We start from the raw sequence: 26,010 nt of genomic DNA on the forward strand, positions 1-26,010 counted from the left end.
ATTAGAAAACTATGAATTTGATTTTCTTTAAATTAAATTTTTTTTTAAATTTATAGATAAATTTTCTTTTTTTTTTGTTGCCTAAATTTGTTAAAACAAGAACTTATTTAAAAAAAAAAATTCAGACATGAAAAATCAGAAAAATTTTCAACGCAGAAAAAAGTGTAGTACATTAAATCATAATTATATAAACATTTTCACACGGGCATCAAGATGAAATAAAACGGCAATAACTTCTTATCAAGTTTTCGAACGGGACGCGTAAATGGTTGCTGCTGCAGCAATCTTTCGTTGGAAAGAAGGGTATGAGTTTGGTTTTCCCATGTCAGTCTTCCATTTCCTGTTTTATTCACGAAACGACTGTGCATGTTAACAGGAAAACTTTTATAGGTCAGATAAAGAAAACCTCCATGTTTCCACATTCTCAAATTTCAGAGTTACTGGCAAATAATATAATATTTGCCTACTTTCGTTTCCATATATATCTATCAGATTCCAACATTGTCATTCTATAGACACACAATGTTTGTGAAATATTTTTAAATCCCATTTTTTTTTCAATTTGGAATTGAAAAAAATAATTTTTATTATAATCAAAAAATAGTTTAAAATTCTTTTTCCTCCGACTTTGGAGTTTCTAAACTATATAATGAGTGTAGCAAATAAAGCTATTTCACGAGAAGAAAGTTTCTATTATAATTAGATCAGAAACTCATTAGTGCTTTCGATTTGTACCTCAATTAGTAATCGATCCTAATTGTGATCTGGAATTTTCTTAATTTGACGCACCATTAGAGTGTTACAATTTAATTTCGTTGCTGGTTATTTTAATTGATTCTGATGCGCTCTATTTTTATTTTTAAAAAGAGGAAGAAAAAAAAACGAGAGAATAGAGGCGAGAAATTATCTTGGAAGGGGGATGGAAAAAAAATATATATAAAAAGCAGAAACACCTTTCATCTCATTTCCTCTTGTCTTGAAAGCTTCACTTTTCCCATCATCCTGGAAGTACGTGGTACTTAAATCAAAGTGCTTTTCCGGGTCAACGACCACATTTTTTGTAAAATTTTTTTAAACTCGATTTTTTTTCTTAAATAACAATTCAATTTTTCGAAATAATTATGAAATTAATTTTTTTCTCTCGATATTATCCATTTCTAAGACAAATGTTTGAGAATGAAAGTCAAGAATTTGAATCCTACTCAAACAAGAGAGAGAGAGAGAATTCATTTAACGAAAATCCCATTGGAAATCTGAGAAGGAGTAATCTTTAATCAAATCCCTCTCTAATACTATTAGGCGAACAGGGGGATTTGTCGAATTCCCTATTTCCGTATTCCGTTGAATCCAATGCCACCAGTTTCCGGTTAGCCACTGTCACGTTGTTGAGGGTAAAAGGGTAGAATATCTACGTGTGCTGTCGCACTTGGAATTGAGCTGCCTCACCCAGAATCGAAGATGTTATTGGTCCATCCCAAACACTGGTTCTATTCTTGCTAACGGTCTATGCCCTTTACCACAGTTAGTGCAAACTATCGAAGAAAAAAAAATTTTCGATTCAAAATCAAATGTCAACTTTTTTCGGATTCATCATCGTAATAGAGAATATTATAAATTTTATTAAAATAGAAAAATTTAGTAATAAAATTTTTTTTTTATTTATGATATAACAAGAGCATTCCCCCTTGAATAAAAGATTTGAAAAAAAATTTGCAATTCTTTTTTATATTTGAAAGGTCGCAAACCTCCGCCCATTAATTTTGTGCCCATCGGTCCATACCCATTTCCGTAGTCTGAATTTAGCTTCAACTTGTATCAAAATCATTCCCAGGTACCACTTGCCCCGGAAACATTTTCCCTTTCATATCCTGTCTTTTCATTGCAAACGTTTCACGTTTACCACCTTGAAATAGAAATCAATCAAAAATTTTCCCTTTCAGAAAATGAGAAAAAAGATTAGTCAAATTTTCAACCTTAAAAAAAATGATAAAACATTTTTTTTCAATTTTTTTTTTGTATAAAATTCATATTATAAAAATTTTTTTCAATATCAAAAATATAGTGCACACACATATTTATCTATATTTATTATTTGTACGTATTTTGAAATCAAGATGGACGGTACAATTTGCGAAAGTTACGCTCCAAGGGTTTCGAGGGATTCCCCCTGGGTGCTTTGCATTTTTCACGAGGCTTAAACTTTCTCGCCGCGCGCGTATATAGCTTTATTGCAAAAGTGACTTTCAGAAAAAAAAAGAATGAAATAAAGCAAAAGAAAGAAGAAGAAGAAAAAAAAATAAAAGTTAAAACCCACTACAATTTCAATATATCTAGAAAAAAATTGTGCAATTTTCCACAAGACGAACGTTCACCTTTTTCTCTCTAGTCTACTATATACCTTCTTCGTGAAGAAGATTCTATAAAATGCCCTTTTGCATCTTATCGGAAAATCAAAGACAACCTTTACACACTATACCATTTTACGATAGCCCTCAAAGTTTTAAGTTTCCACAAGGGTCGAAATAAACGCGATTCTCTGCACTTATAGTACTACTATAAAGAAAGCATTGCAGAATAAGATATTCCTTTTTTTTACTAGATCTCTTTTTAAAATGGTGGAATTTTTTTCTTCTTGTTTTAAAACTCATCATTTTATGGTTCGTAATTTTTCAATTTCCAAATGGAATTTTTCTTTCTGTGTTGCCTCTCTATAAAAAAATTTAGTATAAAATTAAATGTTTTTCAATTTACTAGTTTATAAATATTGCTAAAGAAATCAATTGGAGGGGGGGGGGTTTATTTTACTTTTTTTCTGGAAATTTACTAGTTTTCAAAGTAGGTCGTTGTAAATATACATTTAAAATTATTCATATATTTATATACCGTATTTTAAGAATTGAATATTAAATTACTAATAAATGGAAATAGAGTATATATTTGAACAAGTAGTAACCACTTTGTAAGTTTGTGTATAATTATTAATTCAATAAATAATTAAATATTAATTTAATCCATTTATAAATGGATATGAATTTGTTAAATTTACTAATTTTCCATTTTGATTAAAGTACTTTTATTAAATAAATTTTTCATTTCTAATTTAATTGACCAATTTAAATCCTTCCGTTCGTAATTAACTTTATATTTGTTAAATTTTTCCAATTCACTAAATTAAATTATTCTTTTACTTCGTAATTGAATAATTTTTCTAATTTTGAAATTTTTTAATTTCATTTAACTCGTTTCTTTTAATTAAATTTATTGATATTTAATTTAATTCCTATCTAAAATTTACTTCCCTAATCATAAATTAATTTTATAATTAAGTTTTCTCTTATTCTAAAACGTAATTTTCATTTATTACTTCCATTAGTAACTCAATTTTAAATTTTAATAATTTTTTTCATGAAAATTACTAATTTTCTTATAATTTCCTATTTTACTTAGTTTCTCCTATTTATTTAATTTTACTTTACAAATAATTATTTTATAAATAAATTCATGATTCCTATAGGAAATTACTATTTACTTTATTCGTATTCATGAAATTAATTTGAATCTAGGTAATAATTATAATGCTTTTCGATATATATATATATATATATATATATATATATATAATTTTTTTAACAGGTATTAAATTGTTATTTTCCAAACACTTTTATAGAATACTTTTTTTATAGTATAACATTTGTAAATTTAATTAAAAAGCTAATTATAATTTCATTTGTTACTAATTTCGTAATTTCGAGCCTAAATTATTTAATATTTCTAAATTTAATTCGAGATTTAAGAGTTGTTTTAAGGCCCGTGGTTGACTGGCGAATAAATCTATGTTATGCTTGGCTCTCCTTATATATTGAGACTCGAAGTGGGGAGTACTGCTCGCTGATTGGTCGGACGCTCCAAATGGTAGGAGTCACGCTATCTCCCACCTCAAGCCTCGGTATATAAGAAGGATCGGAAGCTCTTTTCCGTCATTCTGTCTTGTTGTTTCAAGCATTGCACAAAGTATAAAATAAAAATTAATGTCCACAAAACAAAACTTAATTAATTATTAATAAAATCAATTAAATACGTTTATGAATTAAATATCAGTAAATTAATTAAATAATTCATAATCAAAGTAATTACAACTTTTTTTTGTAATTTCAAATTTTCTATTTTCTTACTCCCGTTTTAGATCCAACTGATATTGGATAAGTCCAAAGGAGTAAAGTTTGCAATATGAGATTATATATAGATTACAAGAGCGTCAAATAACATTCGCGTGTGTACACGTATTCAGAGTTTAGTGATATGAGATAAATCTCCCAACTGTTGGAAATCAATCTCACTCTCTCTCTCTCACATATACAAATTCGATAAGCACTACACTGTACATGACTCTGTATAATTTTGTAATTTAATATTCCGGCCGGTTTTGCAGTATGAATTGCCGCTATAGTATGAATATGAATACTTACAATTCATATCAACGTGTACTGTTGAGGATAGAGGTAGCGATCTATTGTTATTCGTTGCGTTGCAGGTCAGTTCGGTACGCACATCAGCACGTCCCAAATTTTTTATCTCGATGTCACTACGTATCACGGGTACTCCGTTACGGTTGTGCACTGTCACTGTTTTGATGTTCACAAAATTGTCATTACGATACCATGTCACTGTTGGTGCTGGTTTACCTGAAAACATAATTTCTTTTATCAGCAAAAAAGTGCAAACATTTCTGTTTTTTTAACCAATTCTTCAAAAAGATTCATTGCGATATTTTTTTAATCAAAAAGAAAGGAAAGATTAATTGAATCCTTAAATTAATCATCGGTTGACTTTAGGGTAAATAATAGAGCCACAATTACGTCTCTCGAAACTTGGTAGTTTACAGCGGATAGTAATTACAGTTATTAAATCATTTTATTGTAATTATCAAACTATCACTTACCTCCATAAACATCGCACGAGAGTTTCAGGGTATCACCCTCGGTATAAGGACCAACATTCGAATCTGTCACGTTGTTATTTTCCCTTGTTATCACAATCCTGTGAGGTGGAACTGTAAGGAAAAAAAAAAGAAATTTAATAACAAAATTCTTTTAATTCGTTTGTACTTAATAGTAAAATCCCCACCTCGAAAAATATAGTAAACATTAGAGGAACAATAAAAGACGATAAATCATTTGTAATTTATCATCATATAATAAAATTATGATTCGCGTTTTATGGATTGAGAAAAATCAGATTCTTTTTGACCTTTTGCTTTGGCATACGTAGCTGAATCTGAACTTGAAGGGTTGGGGTAATATTCTTTACTGGTCCGGAAAAGCTGATAACATGAAATTGGTATTGGGAAGATCGTGCTTCAGATATCTTGCGATGGCATTAAATTGAAATCTGGAATCGATTTTGTCGGATAGAGTGTCGCAATGTACTGTCGTGTTATCGAACGAGAGAGAAAGCGAGAGAGAGAGGGAGAGAGAGAAAAAGAAAAGGATAAGAGAAAAACATGACACAAAGAGAAAAGGATCTTTTCTGTATTTCTCTCATTTTCTTGCATATCAACTCCAAATCCCTTATATTGAGAAAATTTACTGTCACCTTACACGAATATTGAAGCCACTTCAAGGAAAAGAATAAAAAAAACCACAACTGTTTTTCCCATCGAGCAAACAATATCTTTTGAGGTTAAAGATAAAAACAATTTTCAATAGAGGAGGAAATAATTTTTATATTTGTTTTTAATTTCCATATTGTTTTTAATAAAAAATAATTTCTAAATTATATAATATTTAATAATAAAAACTAATTATGTATGAAAATTCAATATTAATAATTTATATTATGATTGTAATACAAATAGATTAAAAATGTTTACGATGGAAAATTAGTTTCTCTAATGCCCGTACATTATATAATTCCGTTTATTTGATAAAGGGTAAACAAAATGTTGTAAATATTTCGTACCTAAATAATAATTAATATTATACTAAATACCTAATACTGGAAAACATATAGAAATTTTGTTAATTAACCTGAAATAATTTAGTAAAACATATATTGATTTAATATAACCATATATTATTAACTTGTATATGATAAAATTAATTATTTTTGAATACGAAATTAACATTGCTTATTGCTACTCTTAGGTTAATTAGTACAGATCAAGACGTTTTAATATTACAGATTAAAGAACCTGTTTTTAATCTGAACTAAACTAAAAATTTAATTTTTCATATTTATTAAAATAAATTTTTTATTTTTAATTTACATTTACAGAAACTATTTCTGTATTTTTATTAATGGAACTTGTTTGTTAATATTTTACAAACAATTTTTTAAGAAAATTTTCCTTTTGGTACAAACTATTGTTATAATTTTGTTGTTAGCTATTTATTGTTGACATTTTCCAAACACTTTTATAAAATACTTTTTTTTTACCTTTTTGGTAACATCTGTTTTAATAATTTAGGTTCCAAAGGGAACAAGCTCCGTCAAGCACCTTCGTTAAAGTGAGGCCCCGAGCAGAACAGTCCCTCTATTTATACCCCCCTCTAATCTGCTTCTAACGAAATCTTCCGCCAATCACAGAGCGTGTCCCCCTACTTCCCTTACACCTCGAGATCGCTTTGTAAATTGTTTCCCTTAGCTGGATACTTACCGATCCAAACTTCTCAGTATTACAGACTAAATAACCTATTTCTAAATTCCTCTCCCAAAAAAACAGGTGTTTAAAGATCAACAATATTGTCTATTTTTCACCACAAATAATTGAATCGATACAGAATTAATGTTTTCATATTGTGACAAATTTTGATTCCAATATAGTTGACATTTTTGAAATGGTAATTAAAATTATTTTCAATATTACGGACAAAAATTCAATGATAATTCAATTATCTCCTACTAATTGAATTACTCCATGAGTTGGAAATGAGTACATCCCGAAATTCTAGTGGCACACACACACACACATAGACACAAACAATTGCTAATACATGATTCAATATCCGGTTGTGCAAGCAATAATTAGTCTATGTCTGCTGGAATTTAATAGATTCCAATAGTTCTCCCTGACCGATTAAAATGTTCAAAAAGACAATTAAAAAATTTCCTTCCAATTGTTGACAATTTGTGATTGAAATTTTTTTTTTATATTCTCGCTTTAAGTTATTGAAGTCGTGAAATTTGACATTTATTATAAAGATTGAAAGTTTTATTACAGCGCCGTTTTTTTCCATTTTTTAAATTTCCTTTTTTTTATTACATGATGAACGTTTCGAGTGCGCGTGTAGCTGCAAAAGAAAAAGAAATGTTTTCGGAAGCTTTAGATGTCAGTGACTCTCTTATGTTATTCTCACCAATGTTCCAACACTTCACTATTCCGTAAATCACGATTTTCCAGATCGTTAGATTCTTTCTTGTGTGGTTTAAATTCTTCATAAATTCCACAAGTCTTTCACTTTTTTTGGTCCATTTTTTCATTTAGGTAAAATGATTCAAGAATTTTAATATTGTTAATAATTTCCACATTCGATTTTGGCATTATTATCATCAAAGATACGGATTATCTTGATGCATTTTATTAGGAAAATATTTTTTAAAAAAACCTCTATATTCAGTGTATTTAAAATTAAGCTACGTTTTGAAATGATAATTTACGATTTGCAAAGTTTAAAGCACACTCATTTTATGTTAATAGCTAGAAACTGTAAACAGCATTGCTCATATGGAAAAAGAACACTAATAATTTTGCCACAAGGTAACAACACAAAACGTTTTCATGCTTTTACAGTTTAATGAATAGCTATGGAGAAAAGATGAAAAAAACTAGATATGGTTACAAGTGTATATAATATACACGTAAAAGAGAAAATTTGCGAAAGTTTTTTTCGGTGGGGGGGGGGGTTGCCGGAGGTGGAAAAGAAGCAAAAGAAAGCGTTATGTTATTCATGTATGTAAATTTTAAATATCCAGGAAATATTTCTCGTAACATGTATGCAAAATATCTGTGATCACTTCACTTGGCTAACACCCTTTGTGGATGAGAAAAGGGTGACGGGCGGAAAAGGGGGAGGTGGTGGTGGGAGAGGGATTCGGTATTTGCATCAAACGAGGCAAATTTGCATCAAGCCTCCAGAGTAAATGAGCTGAAGCCCCCGTAGTACTTTGTCACGAAGGAGCTTAAATCGATTTAACACCGACGCCCGTTCATGTAACTTCATAGCTTTATGGCTGCTCATTCATTTTTAGTGACAGACAAAAAGCGGAAGTTACTTTCGTTGCATCCGCATTAGCGGTGGTGGTGGTGGCTTGCGTAAAAAAAAGAGTATGGATAAGGGGAAGGGGTTTGTCTGCGCTTAATTACTCTGCTATTCGCCTGTTGTTGCAATCGTTATCAGGATGCGAGTACTTTATTGACAAATTTACATCCCCTTTTTTTGGGGGGTGGATGCATCGACAATTTGTTTTTCACGGATTTATTTTATATACTTCAATTTTAGTTTGCATTTTTTATAAAGACATTTAAAATTCCATTTTTACATATTTCGATTTAATCTGCAACACGGAGATGATTTTTTAAATAAACATTTTTTTTTGTTTTTATTTAGAATACGTTTTTGAAACTTTAAAACTGAAAATTTAATTTTTATTATTTACTAAAAATAAATTATTGATGGGAATTATTTTGTAGAATTTTCCAACTTTTTTTTCAAAAAATTTCATTTGATACAAACTTGTTATAATTTTGTTGTTAGGTATTTATTGTTAAAATTTTCCAAACACTTTTATAAAATACTTTTTTTACTTTGTTGGTAACATCCGTTCGCATAGTTCAGGTTCCAAAGAGAACATGCTCCGATGAGCAACTTCGTTAAAATGAGGCCCCGAGTAGAATAGTCTCTCTATTTATACCCCCCTCCAAACTGCTCCCAACGTAATCGTCCGCCAATCACAGCGCGTGTTCCTATACTTCCCTTACTTCTTGAGATCACTTCATAAAAAAAACGTCGATGTTCCATCACTATGCAGAAAGTCATATTTCATTTTAAAAAAATACTGCATATAAAAGAATGAATTTTCCGCTTTATTTCTCCTTTTACTGTCTATGTAAATCGGAAGAGAGAGTGAGAGAGAGAGAGAGAGATTTATATTTTTACCTTTAACTAGCGAGAACCATTTTTCTTTTGTGATCGATCGTCAAGTTCCGTTAAAAAAAAGAAGTTTATAAGCTAAATAAATTACGTGTGAAAAGTTTTGAAGGGATAACAAGGTCCTGGTTGTCTCGTTGTTCCCGAAGGCGAAGTGAGTGTCTTCTTGACAAGTTTTGTCTCGTGGCCAAAGGGAGACGTATAAAAATCCTCAAGGGGTCGATAACTCCTCTACGTGACACGAAGCTTTCATTTCTGCTTTTTAATTTTTCAATTACGACGTGATCTACATTTATGATATAATCGCATCAACTTCCTTTTTTACATCAAATTTTAATTTCAAAATTTTTATTATGTGTTACATTTTTTTTGCAATGAATAATTTATAAATTTGAGAGAGAAAAAAAGAATTTTTAAAAAATACTTTTTTTGACATTTGAGATAGTGTATTTTTGTAGAAGAATTCCAGTAGGTTTGAAAGAAACCTGACTCTGAAAAGAAGTCTCTGGTATACCTTCAGTAATGGTTATCGACGTGATTCGTTATCGAAGGGGACGGGACTCGTGGGACCTGGTTCAAAACGTGCTTCCGGTGCACCGGAAGTGGATGTCCCGAACGACACATAGGTATAAGTCCGTTTTTCCTCCCTTCACAACCTTTCGGATCGATGCAGCTCTACCATAAATTGGGATTGCAGGTTGGTTCTCAAGGTCGACAAAGCCAGTTTCTTCTTTTCGTTTCAATATCTCGCAAATGGATTCTTAATAGAAATCCTCGTTCTCTAACGTATCTTAAGAATCATCTTTAAAATACTACTAAATCTTATTTACGATCCCATTACTCCATTTCGAGACTTATACTCTTGTTCATTTATCATATTTTTCAGAATTATGTAGTTTCAAAAATACATTTGATTTCTTTTGCAGAAAAAAACCTTGTAATCAAATTATTCTGTAACATTCACAAAATTCTCTCATCTGAAAAACTCGTTCTATTTCTACAATACAAGTTTTTGTTTTTTTCACCCTATTGTTTTTGCTGGACAGCTTTCTCTGGATTTACAAAAAAAAATATATATTTGTCAGTATACAGAGGATAAGCTTCTGTGATTTGAATTTTTTTTCTGTTTCATGTTGCTCTATTTTTGGGGTAAAACACTCTATTTTTACAACTTTATTAATTCCGAATTTTATTGATCAAAGGTTACAATTCGGAATTATATAATATATTTTGAGAATTGGAAGTTGTCGCTTTGAGAGAGATCGATTTGAACATTCGTTATTCGCTGATAAGGACCAACACGTGTCACAAGGTCTTGCGGGACATTTCTAAGGGTTAGGACCTGTTCTCGTCGTTGCTGACTCAGGAGACAAAGTGAAACAACGTCTCCCCGAAAGCTCGTTTGGTTCTCCATCGTTGAAAGCCATTACAATAATTGCTATCCTTCCATGAACCACAATGTCCCTCGGTCTCTTTTGTCTGTAGACTATCTTTCTTGTTTCAAACCATCCGTGTACCCCCTCACCCCTTCTGAGAAAATCAAACCCACCAACCACTTTTCTCCGCCCAACCTCTTGACCCTCTTTCATTGAACATTACCACCACTAGTTCAACTGCCTATTCCTTTTGACCCCGTCCCCATCACCTCGTCACCGAAAATAGAAAACTTTAAATGATTCCAACCCCAATTTCCTATCCTCTTGAATGGATAATTTATTCACCAGGACAATTAAATGAGTAATTGTTGCTAATGGTCTTCAGTTTTTTTTAAAGGAAACCATTGGGAGTGGAGCAAATAATAATTGAAGTTTTGTTAAAATAAATTTGATGTTCTGACAGTTTACTGTTATTTTAAATTAACCTCAATTTGTAGCTTCTAGAAAAATATTTTAGAAAATTCTTTCTGCAGGCTTTGAAGGAACATTTTATATTTATTTATTATCCTGAAATAGAGAATTTAATAACTCTCAGTATAAAAGAGAATAATAATTAAACCAGCAAAGTAATTACGTGAGTTTTTGGATCAAATTTAATACGAGCGTAACAACATCTCTTCTAAATGAACAGAATTAATTTCATTGGAATGTATATATATATTAAAATTTGTGAAAATTAATTGAAGCATGTTATAATTAGCATCATATTTCAAAACAAAGTTTCCTTATATTTACAATTATTAAAATCAGTTAAAATTATATTTCATAAAAATGAAATTTTAATTATTTTTCCAATACACTAATGTCAATTAAGATTTCTGATTAAACCTATTGAATATTTTAAATTCAAAGACAAAGGAACGTTCGAAATTAGTCTCTCCCGTAAGTTTACAACGTTGTAAACCGCCTAAAGTTCAACACTTCCAATTTGGATGAGGTAACCTCAAAACCTCTCAAACTTGGACACTTGAAACTTGAAGGCACTCTGGTTTCAATGTTTCTAGATTGGAACAGGGAAGACAGGAAGGGTAAAAGTTCAGTTAACCTCAAGACCAAAATCCCCCTTTTCTCACAATTCGCCTCTTCTTCCTGTCCTTTCTTGTTGCAAGAAAAGGCACAACGCATGACAAATTATATAAGAAAACCAGAGACACTTGTCCTAGAGGACTTTAATATCAATTTTTATTTACTGTTTTTCCCAATTGTGTAAATTTATAAATTATTTACAAAATTAACGAAAGATTTATTGATTAGTATCGAATAGTTTTTGCAAAAAATTCAATCTGTTTTTTAATCTTAAATGGAAATTCGCATATTTTTCATTTTAAAACAACCTTGTCGTGTCTGAAAGTTGTGTATCTTTTTTTATTTTTATTTTTTTTATCTAAATGGGTCTATCAGGTTTTGTTCGCTTGCTCTTCAAACAACTGTGTGCAATTTCATGTAAATTTCGCTTGGTGCTTTGTACGCATCCTGTGCAAAATTGTGTTTATCCCGTAATTCAAGAGAGTGATGGAAAAATTTTCATTTTTAATCGTTCTCAAGTTAAATCATTTAAATAAAATTTTTCTTTGACGAAACAAAAATAATTTAAAAGAATTAATTTTAGTAGTAATTTTTATTGAAGAAGAAAATGATAAAAAAAGGGAAAAAAATTTATGAAGGGGAATTTTATTAAATAATTTCCAAATGGTAGAATATATGTCAGCGGATGAAATCAATTTTCAAGCATCAACGACTTGAGAAGATTCCGAGTGTGTATGTAACTACGAGGACGAATTTCAATTTTCGGATAGTATGTCAAGAGACATTGCGCTAAATTGCAAATAGAACTTTCATTGTTCAAAGTTGAAATAATAAATTTTCATCTCATGTTACCATGGAAATGCTGTTCATATTTGCTTTTGATCTATAATTTCTATATAGTGTGGGCAGTGAAATATTAACTCGAACATAATTGTGGCCCCGACAAATTTATGCAGAGGAATTAACATAGCTATTTGGGCAGTATTTACGAGATTCGCATGTTAAAAGCTTTCCAGATATGGGGGGTTGCACGTAAACCTTGAATACGTGTGTTTGCACCGGATTTGCAGAGGTACAATGAAACGTCTTGATAAGACAGTAGAGGCCAGTTGTACGCTGTCTGCCTTTCTGATTAGAATTCGAGATAATAATTCCAATTATGCATTTCGAAAGGTGAAAAAAGGTATTTAATTTCCAGAAAAAAAATTGGACACGTGCCAGTTTTGAAAAATTATTTTTTTAATTTGCCACTAATTTTCCTTGTCTATTTAAATAAGTTTTTTTATTTTCCAAACACTTTTATAAAATACTTTTTTACTGCTGTAGATGAATTCGATGACTTTGAATATATATTCGTTTTTCTTTAATTTTCCAAACACTTTTACAAAATACTTTTTTTACTCCTGCATAACATCCGAAAGGTTAATCTTTGTAAGAGCTTCTGTTATAGAACAGTAACTGAGGCCCACGTTGCTTTGACTCCTCTGTTTATACCTCCAGACATTACAAATGCTGCAACCAATCAGAACGCGAGTCTACACTCTTGTCCTCGGTCCTCAACTCCCCACCTCTAAATCACCATTTTCAAAAGAAAATCAGAAACTACTTTCTTCAAACTTTTTTTTTTTTAAGAAACCACTTGGCCTAATTTACAACATATGCAAATGTTCCCCAATTTAGAATGGATTTTGCATAATTGTTTAAAACAATTATTTCCCAACGGAAATTTGTTGACGAAAATATGAAGTCAGGACCTAGAGGTGAAAGATAAATTTTCCAGTATAAAATATAATTTATAACTGCCTCGAGTTTCATTAATGCAAAAGTGTAATTACTTGGTTTGAAATTTATGTCCAAAGCGTGATTGTGATTTCTGAACTCGTAAGTAACAGGCAATTTCCCCAGTAAACGAGAAACTTCATTCCAAATCGTTGAACTTACCATCTGTGAATTTAACGCCACCATCCAAAGAAGAAGAAAAATTTATCCGCAAACTTCTTCTTAAAAATTGCTTTTTCAAAAAAAAGAAATTTCTTCATTGTGAAAATGTCCTTGAAACAGAAAAATTATAATCCTCAAGGAGAACTGATATTCTTTTTTTTTTTTAAACAAAACTTGGTGTGATAATTTTGGGTGTGTAAAAAGTTTCGAAGAAGAAGAATTCAAATGGGAATATAGAATGGGCGTGTGGAATTTACGGATTCTTATACATATTCCCTGTGTGGTTTCCGGAAGCGAACATTTAACAGATTGTCTCTTTTGTAGTAAGAGTAGTAGAGGGTTCACGATGTGTTATATAGAGATGGGAGAGAGAGAGAGAGAGAAGTCACGGATTTGTGGGATCCTTCTAAATATCCTTGTGGGATTTGATGTAACAATGTTGAGAGGATTTCGAGGAGCAATAAGGAAGAAGACCTTGGGGGACTTGAAAATAGTGAATATATATTCCAAAGAGAATCTTATTAACGTCTAAGACAATACGCCATCTCCTAAAATCCAGCGAATCAAATCAACGTTTCAAGGGAATCCTTTTAGTCAACTTCCTTAAATTGTTTCCAAGAGACAGAAAATTTTCTCCACACTATATATTAAAAATTGACTTTGCACTTGGCTTCATTTTTATGATTTTTTTATAAAAAAATATTATTTTTCCTCAACAAAATTTTTCATTTTTATAATTATTTTTTCGGCTTTTGAAAAATCCGCTGTACAATTATTTTACTACCTGATAGACAATAAAAATGTATATATGAAAAAATTAATTCCAATAAATTTTTATTTCCCTTTTTTGGTATTACAAATTGGAAAATATGTATACGATAATAATTTGATACAGTATTGGATTATTATTGTTTGAGTTTGCAGTGCAGTACATTGATGAAATATATAATAGTGGATGAATAAAAAAAAAAAAAAAAATTCCCCGGTGGTGAAATTTACGATAATTGAAGGGAAATTCAGTGTTTCCGATAATTTTGAAAGCTGGCGTGTACTGTAAACGTTTCTCGCTGACCAATTGCCATTTTTGCTCACATTCTTCATGTATATACTTTACTTTTTTTTTTGCATCAACTAAGTGAGGGCGGTTTCGCTGCACATCAAGGAAACATAAATCTTTCTTTATCTTTACTTTAAAAAAAAACTATATTTATAGAATTCTAGTAGAAGTTTTTTTTAACAATCATTTTGCTAATTCTTTTTAAGCAAAAACAATTTTTTTTTCATCAAAATTTATTGATTTTACAGATTTAGGAAAAAAAAAGATTTATAATGCCTTTGATTGTTTCTATTTTAGTGAAAATGTAATATTTATTTAAATTAAATATAAATTGAATTTTAATATTTTTTTCCAATTTTTATATTTTTGACATTTTTCCAATTTTTTAAACACTTTTATAAAAAATATTTGTTTCCATCGCAATGGAGAACGCTCACTGAAGTTCTCTGTGAATTGACGAACCTTTATATATATAATGGTCATGTGATGGGGGTACACGCCAATCACCCCACGAGACTATTTAATCGAAATATTACTGCCCAATTAAAAACGTTTGACGCGTTGTTATGTAATCGAACCTAACCTCTTTGAATCGTCGTTTTCTGCTTCCACTTTATTTAATTTTTTTTTAAATTTTTTACTCTAACAAATTGAACTAAATTTGCAAATAATTTTATAATAATTATAATACACTAATACAGTGAAACAAACGTATTTCGAATTTCAAAGGTAACATTTTCATATTAGGGTAAACATTTTTGAAAAATGAAAATATAAAAAATTATCGACATAGAAATCTACATTACCATCAGTCGATAATGTAGATTTTTATGTCGGTAATTTTAAAAAATTTTATTTTCCTGTTTTGACTATCAGTCGGTAATGTAGATTTCTATGTCGGTCATTTTTTATATCAATAACTATTTATGAAATTTTATAATTATTTTTTAAAAAGTAATAATTATTTTTAAAAAAAACTTAATTATACTTTAAGTTGCATTTAGTTCTTTCATTATCAAATTAATATTCAAAATGGAAAAAAAATTCTCTTGTGAATAATATAATTTTTTTAATGTAACAAAAATATGCTTCCATTTTGCATTTTAAGTAAAATAAATAACATTTGTCTCTTTTGTAAATATTAAAGTACAATAAAATACTGGAATAATGTATTTTTTCGCATTATAAATAATCCGGCTTGTGAATAAATTTGAAATATATTAAAATATGAGTTGAAAAAAACGAAATATATATATATATATATATATATAATATTATTTAACAAAAGTTTACTGGCAATGAATTAAAATTCTTTATGTTTGAGAAATTTATTCTCTCTAATAAAATTTATGGTTGCATAAAATTTTTAATTCTCGAATAAAATGACTCGAGAATATTAAATTTTAAGCACCATATTTAAAAAATAAAATCAATAAAATATTACTTTTACATAAATATATGTATATATATATATATATATATATATATATATACAGTTTATAACTGAACGTAATATTTAAAAAAAATCCATACAAGAACATTGAATTTTCCATTAAATATTGCAGTAAATAAATATATCATTCATAAAGTAATTGTTTATTTTTATGAAAAAATGTAAGGTAAAATGTGTTTGAAAAAATTATGATACAATATGTGATACATTTGTTGGTTACTGATAAAAAAAAAAAATTTTTATATTTTTCGAAACATGCTGTTTTTTTCCCCCGATTATTAAATTCTAATTTTTTTTAAGCTATTTTAATTTTACCCGCTTTTTTTAAATATTATAAACTCAAAATTTTATTACTAATAGTTTTCAATGATTTTGTAATAGGAAAAGATTTTGACAAAAAAAAAATGGAAACAAAGAGAAATGTTTTGAAAATGAAAATAACAATGACGAGGGACATTTGTTTGGCAAAAGTTTTATGAATATATAGGAGCAAATGTCGTTTTGTTGTGAGAATTTGAAACATCTGTAGAAACTATGCGAAGTTTCTGAAATCCCCAGGAAAGCAGGGAGAATATCTTCCAAAATCCCAGGGAAAATCCCCCTGTGGAAAGTCCGTAAAATCTGTTGAAATACAGTAATCCAGCATAAAGTTACGAGAGGTTAACTATACACGTCAGAAATCTCCTTTTCTCAACTAAAAACTATGACAAACGAGTGAAAAAATGAATTTCTCTCTCTCTCAAGAATAACCACAAATCGTGTTTGTGGCCTTAATTATTACCCAAACTTGTATATATGATATTTTGTGGTACAGTATAAATTTGTTATATTCTATGGTATATATGGTTTATTATGGTACACTGTGGTATATTATAAAATACTATACAGTATGGTAAAGGAGTTTTCGCAATTTCCTCTTGTGTTTCCGAATACAACCTCTCGCGCGTAGTTTATCCCGGCTCTTGATTCCAGCGTTACCCAACTAGACGGCCTTGCGCTCGAAATACATGAATAACAGTACAGACGTAATGCACTGAGCCGAGATTTAAAGGGAGGGCTTAGGAAAATATGGAGTTGAAAGAGAGCGTCGTTTCTTGTTTATATAAAACCAAAAACCACTAGAATCCTCAACGAAGAATGAGTCAAGTGCCCTAGAGTGCAAACGATCCAGGGAAAAAAAATGTAAAAGCGTTGGATTTCTCTAGTGAATTTAGTGAAAAGCGAAAGGAGCTATTTTGTAAACTCACTTTATTGTATAACTTGGGATTATATATATATACATATATATTTTATATAAATATATTTATGAATAACCAGACACATGTGAATACATATGTATTCAACCATCTGTAAAAGCGAGCACGTCTCGTGCACACGTTTCACACAACCAAACCAGAGATATTACTATTCTTTTACCTATAACAAAATCCATACAATGCAATTTTTCCTAACTTATAAAAGAGAGAGAGAGAGAAAAAAAATACTCTTCTACGTGCTTGCACAAAAATTTCTTCTTCAAATAATTTTTGGATTCAATTTTCATGAACCTTTTAGTAAAAAAGGGATATAATCCCTCTCTCTCTCTCGTCAAAATCAATAGATGCCCAAAGTAAAAAAAAGGCGTAAACAAAAATCATATTGTCTTTCAGTAATTTTTTTTTAATTTTGAAATAATTGAATTTTTAGGAAATTTAAAAAATGCGATTCTAATTAAAGTACTATTTTAAAGCTGATGGAGTTAAACTTGTGTTATAGAGGTGATCTTCAAGACAGATGTTGATTGAGAGCAATCCGAACTCGAGAAATCATCTCCATTTGTCATGATGACTCAAGGGTCAATCTAAGAGCTAGAATTCACCACTTGCACCATTTCTCTCTCTCCCTCTTGTAAAAGATTTGTCACTATAAAAACTTGTGTTTTTTTTACATAGCCGTCATTTGCACGTTAATGTTCTAATTTTAACGAAATTTTTTCATCTTATTTGTGAATCGGTTCTTAAACGTCAATTTTTTTTCAGAAAACTAACCCTGATTGGCAGACAAATATAGATAAACTAAGTTATTGCAGTGAAGTAAGAAGAAAAAAAAGGTTTGTTTTATATTAATGATGAATAATAATGAGCTTAATTGCTTAATAATCGAAATTTGGCTACTACTTTTCTAGTAACAAAATAAATTTTTTTTCATTCTCGTCAACTACCGCACCCTGCTCTAGTGAAAATTTAGTAACTTTTAATTTTAACAATAAAGTCACTAGGTTGGTTTCCATTGTCCCCACTCGCCATTTGTCATAATTCTCGTCAACTACCGCACCCTGCTCTAGTAAAATTTTAGTGACTTTCTTGTTAAAATTAAAAGTTTCTATAAAGTTACTAAATTTTTTCTAGAACAGGATGCGGTAGATGACGAGAATTATGACAAATGGCGAGTAGGGACAATCGAAACCAACCACTAAATTTTCACCAGAACAGGGGGCGGTAGTTGACTTTGAAAAGTCGTGACACTTCTATAATAATTTTATTAGTTCGTGGCTTATAGTTTTTAGAGCCAATGCACAATAGTTTCGCGAAGATTTTTTTGCGTGAAATGAAAAAGGATAGAAATATATATCTCTGTCCTTTTCTAACTCGTGCTTCATTTTGGCGAATCTATTGTGGATTGACCTTAAAAATACCTTCGGGAACGTGAAGCATGCGTTAGAAAAGAACAGTCATATTTGTGTTCTTTTCCATCTCATTCACTTCGTTCGCAAACGATCTTCCCTAAACTATTGTGTATTGGCCCTAACCATACACTACGAACTAATAAAATTATTATAGAAGTGTCACGACTTTTCAAAATGCCGTCAAAAACAACATACACTCATAAATATATCCATTCCGTTTTGACGACATTTGGAAAAGTCGTGACACTTCTATGATAATTTTATTATATAACGTATTATGTAACCAATGTAAACACCATATGCCACGAACTAATAAAATTACTATAAAAGTAGTGTCACGACTTTTCAAAATGTCTTCAAACCGGAAAGACAATATAATACAATAAATACTTTCCTTTTGATGACATTTGAAAAAGTCGTGACACTTCTATAATAATTTTATTATGTAGTTTATGTCGTATTATATTTTGTCAAACTATTAAGTCTACATAACCTAAAAATGTAGTTTCAATAATACCAAAAAAAACCTTCAAAAATCCTTAATAAGAATTGAAACATAACCTCAAAATTCAGTCTTACAATTAGGTAAACATAACCTTAAAATTTAGGTTAGTCACATGTTAACAAAACATAATTACAAAAAATATCATTTATTGTTATCGAAAACCCACAATATATTGTTTTAACTTTTTTTTTTAATAAATATATATTTATTTTGTAGGAAATTTTTTTCGAGGGAAAAAAATTTGGTGTTTTAACAACGAAATGCATATGTACAGAATTTACAGTTATTTACTTTGTGTGTATATTTTGAATATGGAGCATTGTTTGGATAAGAGAAATTTATTTCATGTGACAAATTTGCGCCCTTTTTTGTGGGGCTTTAGAGGAGTTTAACAAATCATTTTTTTTTAATATTATCAACTAAGGGAACTTATAAGTTATACATGATTATTTATAGCCGGGGACTTAAGTGGCAAGATTTAATGGGATTTTATAGATAAGCATTATAGAGGATGAAATACAAAGTCGAGGGAATTAATTCGTGAATCGATCAATATTAATAACGAATGAAAAAAAATCGTCGTTGGAAGTAAATTTTTTATCTTCTATTTTTGTCCCCTCTTTTGTTAGATAGAAAAAAATAGTTATATATTTATTTTGATTTCGTACGAAAATTTTTTTTGAATATTTTACAAAAAAAATTTTTTTTTTTTTGACATAAAATGTTACGCAAAAATACATCACATTAACTATATGTATAAATATAAAGTGGAACATTGATTTATTTAATTTTAGAAAAATAGATGCAAAATTTCTCACTTCATAATTAAATTACAAAATATATTCACTTTTTTTCTTAACAAAAAAGAAATTTATAATTTATAAAAAAAATGTATGCAGCGGTAATTAAATTACTCTTCGCTTAATAAGATGTTAATAATGCAAGGCATTTATTTCCCGTTTACCCATTTTAAAATGACTTTCATTAAAATTTCTAATTACAATTTTAAATATTGTTCTTCAAAAAAAGGAGTTGAAATATTTTTTTTTCTAATTTAAAAACCAAAAAAGGTAAATAAATTTTTTTACCCTTTTTTCCAGAGCTGGTGCAGTTATCAAAAAAAGCCTAATCTATAAGAAACAGGTGCCTTTTTAATCGGGTCAAAATAAGAAGATTAGAGGACACATAGATATATGTATGCAGTAGTGGTGGGGGGGGGGGTGACTTTGGTTCACAATTTAAAGTTTGAAAATCGAATTTCCCTGCCTCGGGGCAAATCTTCTTTGAAAGAGATACATGTATCGTGATTGCAACCTGACGGGAATAAATCCTATGAGAAAATATTCCCCTAGATCCAATAAGTCCTCTCTCTCTCTCTCTCTCTCGCGTGACCCGGTAACGGGCGGGTAACATGAATATTTTTCCTCTTTTGTATAGGGGGGGAATGGATAGATAGATAGATAGATATTAGATATACGTTGAAACGTAGTTTGCCCATCTCGTGGACTGACGTGTGATAAATTTTCTGTGGTTCAGACTAACAGGTTGATAGAAATGTACCTTTAGCCGCGCATGTATACTATAGGAAAAAAAAGACGTTGCACATTTTTATAAATGAAAAAAGTTATCAATTTTTTAAAAAATTGCCAAATTTTTCCCAAAAATTAACAAATTATTATTGTTTTTATGTAATATAAAGCAATTTTTCTTAATTAACCATAATACTGCTATAGGGGTCTGAGAGACCGCGAAAGTATTGTGCATTGGCTCTAATTAAATTCTAGGAAAAGATACCAAATGTAACTAAACAAAATTCCCATTCGCTATTTGTGATGATTAAAACTACCGCACCCTGCTTTAGTGAAAATTTAGTGACTTTTTGGTAACTTAATTCTAATTGTAAAGTCACTAAATTTTCACTAAAACAAGGTGCGGTAGTTTTAATCATGACAAATGTCGAATAAGAAATAAAAAAAAATACTTCAGTTTTTTTATTACATAATTTAAAATCACTAAGAAAAACATTAAAAAAAGAAATTTTTTAGCACCTAGCAATTTAATATCGGATTAAATCATTTTTTTTATTTAATTTTCACGCCCAAAGAAATTGTTCCCCCGTCACTTTAATGCAATAAAAAAAAACTTTGTTATTTTCATCGAGACATTTCGAAATTGGAACGATATATATAAATTATAAGTCCCGTTCTTGAAAGACCAACTTAAATGCTTTTTATACCTTTCCGATAAATAGCGAATGATACATCGAAATTTTTCGTTCATGACTGCTACATTTTTTTTTTGTATTCTTCTGTACGAACATTGCAAGAGAAGGCAAAAGTTTTCACTTGGAAACACTCAATAATGGGATTTATGTCCAGTCAGGCAGTTGGAAACTTCATTTCGAATCGTTTATTCCTCAACGTTTGAGAATCTTTATATGATATAGGGTTGTAGAGAAAAATTCACCAAACGAACCGAATAGTTATAGCATATTCATATATATATATTTAACATCTCAAAACTTATTTCAAAACTAAAAAAGGAATTAATAATTAAAAAGTATTAAACTTTATAGCCTTTTTCAAATATTTTCCCGACAATACAGTTAATTTAAAAACGCATTGATTTTCAAATCTATTGTTTTTGAGAAAAAAAATTTTAATTGTTAATTATTATTCGTTTTGAAAAAAAAACTTTTATATAGTTAAAAAAAAATATTTTGTCAAACATTTATTCAAAAAGGAGAAAAAGCTTCACGAATGGAAGTAATTACTTTAGCTGACGATAAATTAATGCCGTGAAAAATAAAAAAATATTCAACAACGTTGCACTTTCGTTTTATGCATCATTGACGCTTTCATGAAAATATTCGTTTAAAATACTGATATTCGGAGTTTCAGTGATAAATGTGCATCTATTTTTCTCTTCATTTTAACTGGGGAAATCCGTCGCAATTAAAGCCTCGTCTATATAAACTGTCAGACAACACAATATGACCAGAAAAAAAATATATATATGTATACAAATAATATGAAAATATGTCATTTTTTTCTAAAACTTGAAAAATTTAGTTTTTACTCGCAAAAATTGTTGAGAAAATAGAAAGAAAAATTTACTAGTTAGTAATTAGAAAAAAAACAATAATTGCATAAATTCTGTCCTTCCGATTAGACGATGAATTTTGAGGTTAGGTTTCAATTTTTATGTTTCACGATTTTTGAAGATTTCTTATTGGTATTATTGAAGTGTAACTAGAATTTTTAGGTTATGAACGCCTTATGATTCATGACCTTGAATTAGGTTTTAATTCTTGTACACCCAATTGATTATTATTAAGCAGTTATGCTCATTATTATTCATCATTAATATAAAACAAACCTTTTTTTTCTTTCTTCACTGCGATAACAGTTTATCTTCTTTCTAAATTGAAATGATGTTAGGATTATCTGGAAAAAATTAAAAAATTAACTTTAATTACGACACAGTACTAATAAAATTATTATATAGAATTGTCACGATTTTTCAAAATACCGTCAAATCGGAAATACAACAGTTGAGTGTATTTTCCAATAATTTTTTTTTTTCATTGAACTTACAACTTTTTGTCTCTGACATTTTTTTTTTAAATACAGGGAGATTTATATTTATAATCTTGAATTTACTGTACAAGATAAATGTTTAGAAAAAAAAAGAAAAGAATGAGGGGGTGGATGAAATAAATGAGAGGCAAAACGTGAGGTCATATAAACGAAATAGGAGAAGAATCCAATTAACAGTAGCGTTCAGAAGTTATGGACGTACCCCATATACTTTATACACGGCAATCCCCTTTGGGAAAAGCTCAGCAGGTTGCCTGCGTGCAGGCGCAAGAAGAGATCGTGTTGAATAAAGAGTGGACAAGGGGGTTTGAGGGGGGAAGGGGGTTGGTGAGAAAGGAATAGAAAATAAAGTGAACTTGGGTATGAGGAAAAAGGATGTGGAGTAGAAAATTAGGTGAGGGGGAAATGTGCATGAGTTCGTGGAAGAATTTTCCTACAGGATAATTAGCATTGCGCAAACCTCCCCTTCTCACCCCATCACCACGACACTCTTTCTCTGACCCCTCATTCCTATCCACTCCCACCCCCTACCACCTCAAGCTGCTACAACTTCTCACACACAGTATTATATACCACCGGTTTTGTATACAAGCAACCGACTAGGTAATGAATGCCAATTAACGCTCAACCTGATAAAATTACCAGTTACGTGTCTCTGGACCTTCCGCGTTGCAAGCTTTTGTTTTGCTCGCGTCTTTTGTTCTTTTTAAAGAGGCGACGGAAGTTGTATATGTATATAGTTAGATGGGAAAGTCAACCTTAAATTTAAAAAAAAATATATATATAAATCACAAAAAGTAATGAGATTACACAGAGGGTAAAGTAGATTTTCTCCATGGGAAAAGAGAAGAATTTTTTTTTCGTAAAAAATGAAAACATGAGTTTAAAAGAATTTGAAGTTAAAGAAAAATTTAAGAATTTAAATATTTTGGACAAGATGATGAAACTCAACAGTTGTACGCAGGGATGTGTAGCTCAATTATAAAATGGAACGTCCCAAATGTTGCATCTGTGGAAATGTAACATTTCGGATGTTCCACTTTATAATTTGGCTATCCATCCCTGTGTTGAGTTTGATCACCCTGTACAAAATACTGCCATTGTCCCTACTCGCCATTTTTTATAATTCTCGTCAACTACCTCACCCTGGTCTAGTGAAAATTTAGCCACTTTATAGTATATCTAATTAAGGAAAAAATTATTCGGAAAAAAAATGAATATAACAATTATATTGTCGTATTTTGACGTTCATATCACTTAAACCACAATTCCAAATGGTTTTTAGCTGTTCAAAAAAATAAAAATAAAATAAAAGTCACAAAATCCAAAGTGCTATAACCACAGTTGTTCGTGATTTAAATTGTTGGTAAAGGAGTTTCGTGAAAATTTCCAGATTCAAAATTGAAATAGTTTTGCGGTCAGTAACGGAAAGTTTATTATTTCTTTTTGTCTTTGGTTCAATTTTTCAAAGGGAATAAAAAATTTGAAATTTTTTTTTTTTAAATTACTGGAATTTATATTTTTTTTTCATCATTAATATTGCGATAAATAAAATAATAACATTTTAATTCTTTTTAAAAGATAAAAAAGGGAACTTTTTTTTAAATGAATAAAAATTGGGTTAACTGCAAAATAAGAACAATTTTTTTTTAAAACAAATTTAGTTAAAAATTAAACAGAAAAAATTTGGCTTATCTGCAAAATCAGAGGAATTTTTAATTTACATTATTAAATATTTACTTTCATCATTTCGGCGACAAATTGTTATTGTACATAATAAATCAAGGAATAAAACGAATAAACTGAAATGTGAATTTTTGTTTTAAAATAACTACTTTTTCATTTAGTAATAAATTTTTTTTTAAAAATTCATTATTGTTACGGTAATAATTAGACGTTTAATTGTTGTTTTGAAAAAATGATGGGAATTGATCGCGTTCATAGAGAGTCACGTTGAATTGAAAAAAAAAATAGAACAGAAAATCAAACAATTTCTTGTTTTTTTTTTCTCTTCTTCTCTCACCGCACTGCTTCAACGTGATTCAGGAAGCACGTGCGACGATGAGACTCTTATCGAATTGTTCTTGGGAGAAATAATTGCTCTTCGCTTTCCAACCAAGTTCAGGACATCCGCCTTCTCGTTTCTCGACACCCATTTTCCTTTTTACCCTTTACAAAACTTTTTTACCATTTTCTTTCTTTTTCTTTTTTTTTTTATTTTTCTTTTATAACACACTAGATTCTACTCAATGCGCAGTATATCACCGCGTATATTGATTATTACAATGAAAAGAATACTTAAGAAATTTATTCAGTTATTTATTCAACTGATGATTGTTAAAATCCATTGATACAACCTCTATTATATATCAACCATGGCGTGCATGATTTCAATGCAATCTAACCTAATTTTTTTATATTCCTTGTTTAATGGCGTCGAACGCATCATCAGGTTTCATGTATTCACTTCAATAAATTGTTTCTTTTATTAATAAAATTTACAAATAATTAAAATTAAAGATGAATTAATTAATAAATCTTAGTAAACGATTATTAGAAAATGCTACTTTGGCCCTGGGCCATTCAGGTGATTTCAATTCAATATAGGTTATGTTCGTTTCATATATGACTTTCCTTTTAGAATATATGAGAATTTATATGAAACATAACCTAAAAATCGATTGATTTCTAAATTATTCTAAGAAATCAATTGATTTTTAGGTTATGTTTCATATAAATTCTCATCTTTTAACTATTTATAGTAAATAATTTTTAGGTTATTTTTCGATTATTTATAAATCTTACTATACAGAAATCAATAGAGCTCTGTTCCGTTTTATTTAAAAATTCTAACCTCTAATATTGATGTTCCCTTTATGCTTCTAAAAAATGAAAAAAAAAGAAATGAAAAATTTGACTTTAACACACGTTATTCTTTACAGTATGAGTAATACTTTGTGTTTTAGTAAAGAGAGCTACGTAAATTTTGTATGTCAAAAGCACATTCTCAGGCGAACTTTAATCTAGAATATAGCGTTGTTTTCTTGTAGAAAAAATTACTTTTGCCTTTCTACTATCTAATGTGTTAGTTTTGACAATATTAGTATATTTATTTTAAGGTAATAATAGAACTTTTTTGAAGAAGAAATTTTTTTTTTATTTTAAAAAACTATATACAATTT

The 26,010-nt window shown here is 29.5% G+C and overlaps 1 protein-coding gene across 3 annotated transcripts in view; it reads right to left on the minus strand.

The window, feature by feature from the left end:
• Window positions 1-26,010, minus strand: part of LOC127280497 (hemicentin-2-like) — a 174,854-nt gene that overhangs the window by 11,997 nt on the left and 136,847 nt on the right. For all 3 annotated transcript variants that reach the window (XM_051303522.1, XM_051303521.1, XM_051303520.1), the window contains 2 exons: window positions 4,940-5,050; window positions 4,467-4,682 (listed from right to left, as the gene is read on the minus strand). In XM_051303522.1, coding sequence (XP_051159479.1) covers window positions 4,467-4,682; window positions 4,940-5,050 — 327 coding nt within the window. The remainder of the gene's footprint in view (window positions 1-4,466; window positions 4,683-4,939; window positions 5,051-26,010) is intronic.

The sequence above is a fragment of the Leptopilina boulardi genome, unplaced genomic scaffold (assembly GCF_019393585.1).
Source record: "Leptopilina boulardi isolate dan_hultmark-lab unplaced genomic scaffold, ZJU_Lbou_2.1 LbouV2_248, whole genome shotgun sequence".
Lineage (NCBI taxonomy): Eukaryota > Metazoa > Arthropoda > Insecta > Hymenoptera > Figitidae > Leptopilina > Leptopilina boulardi.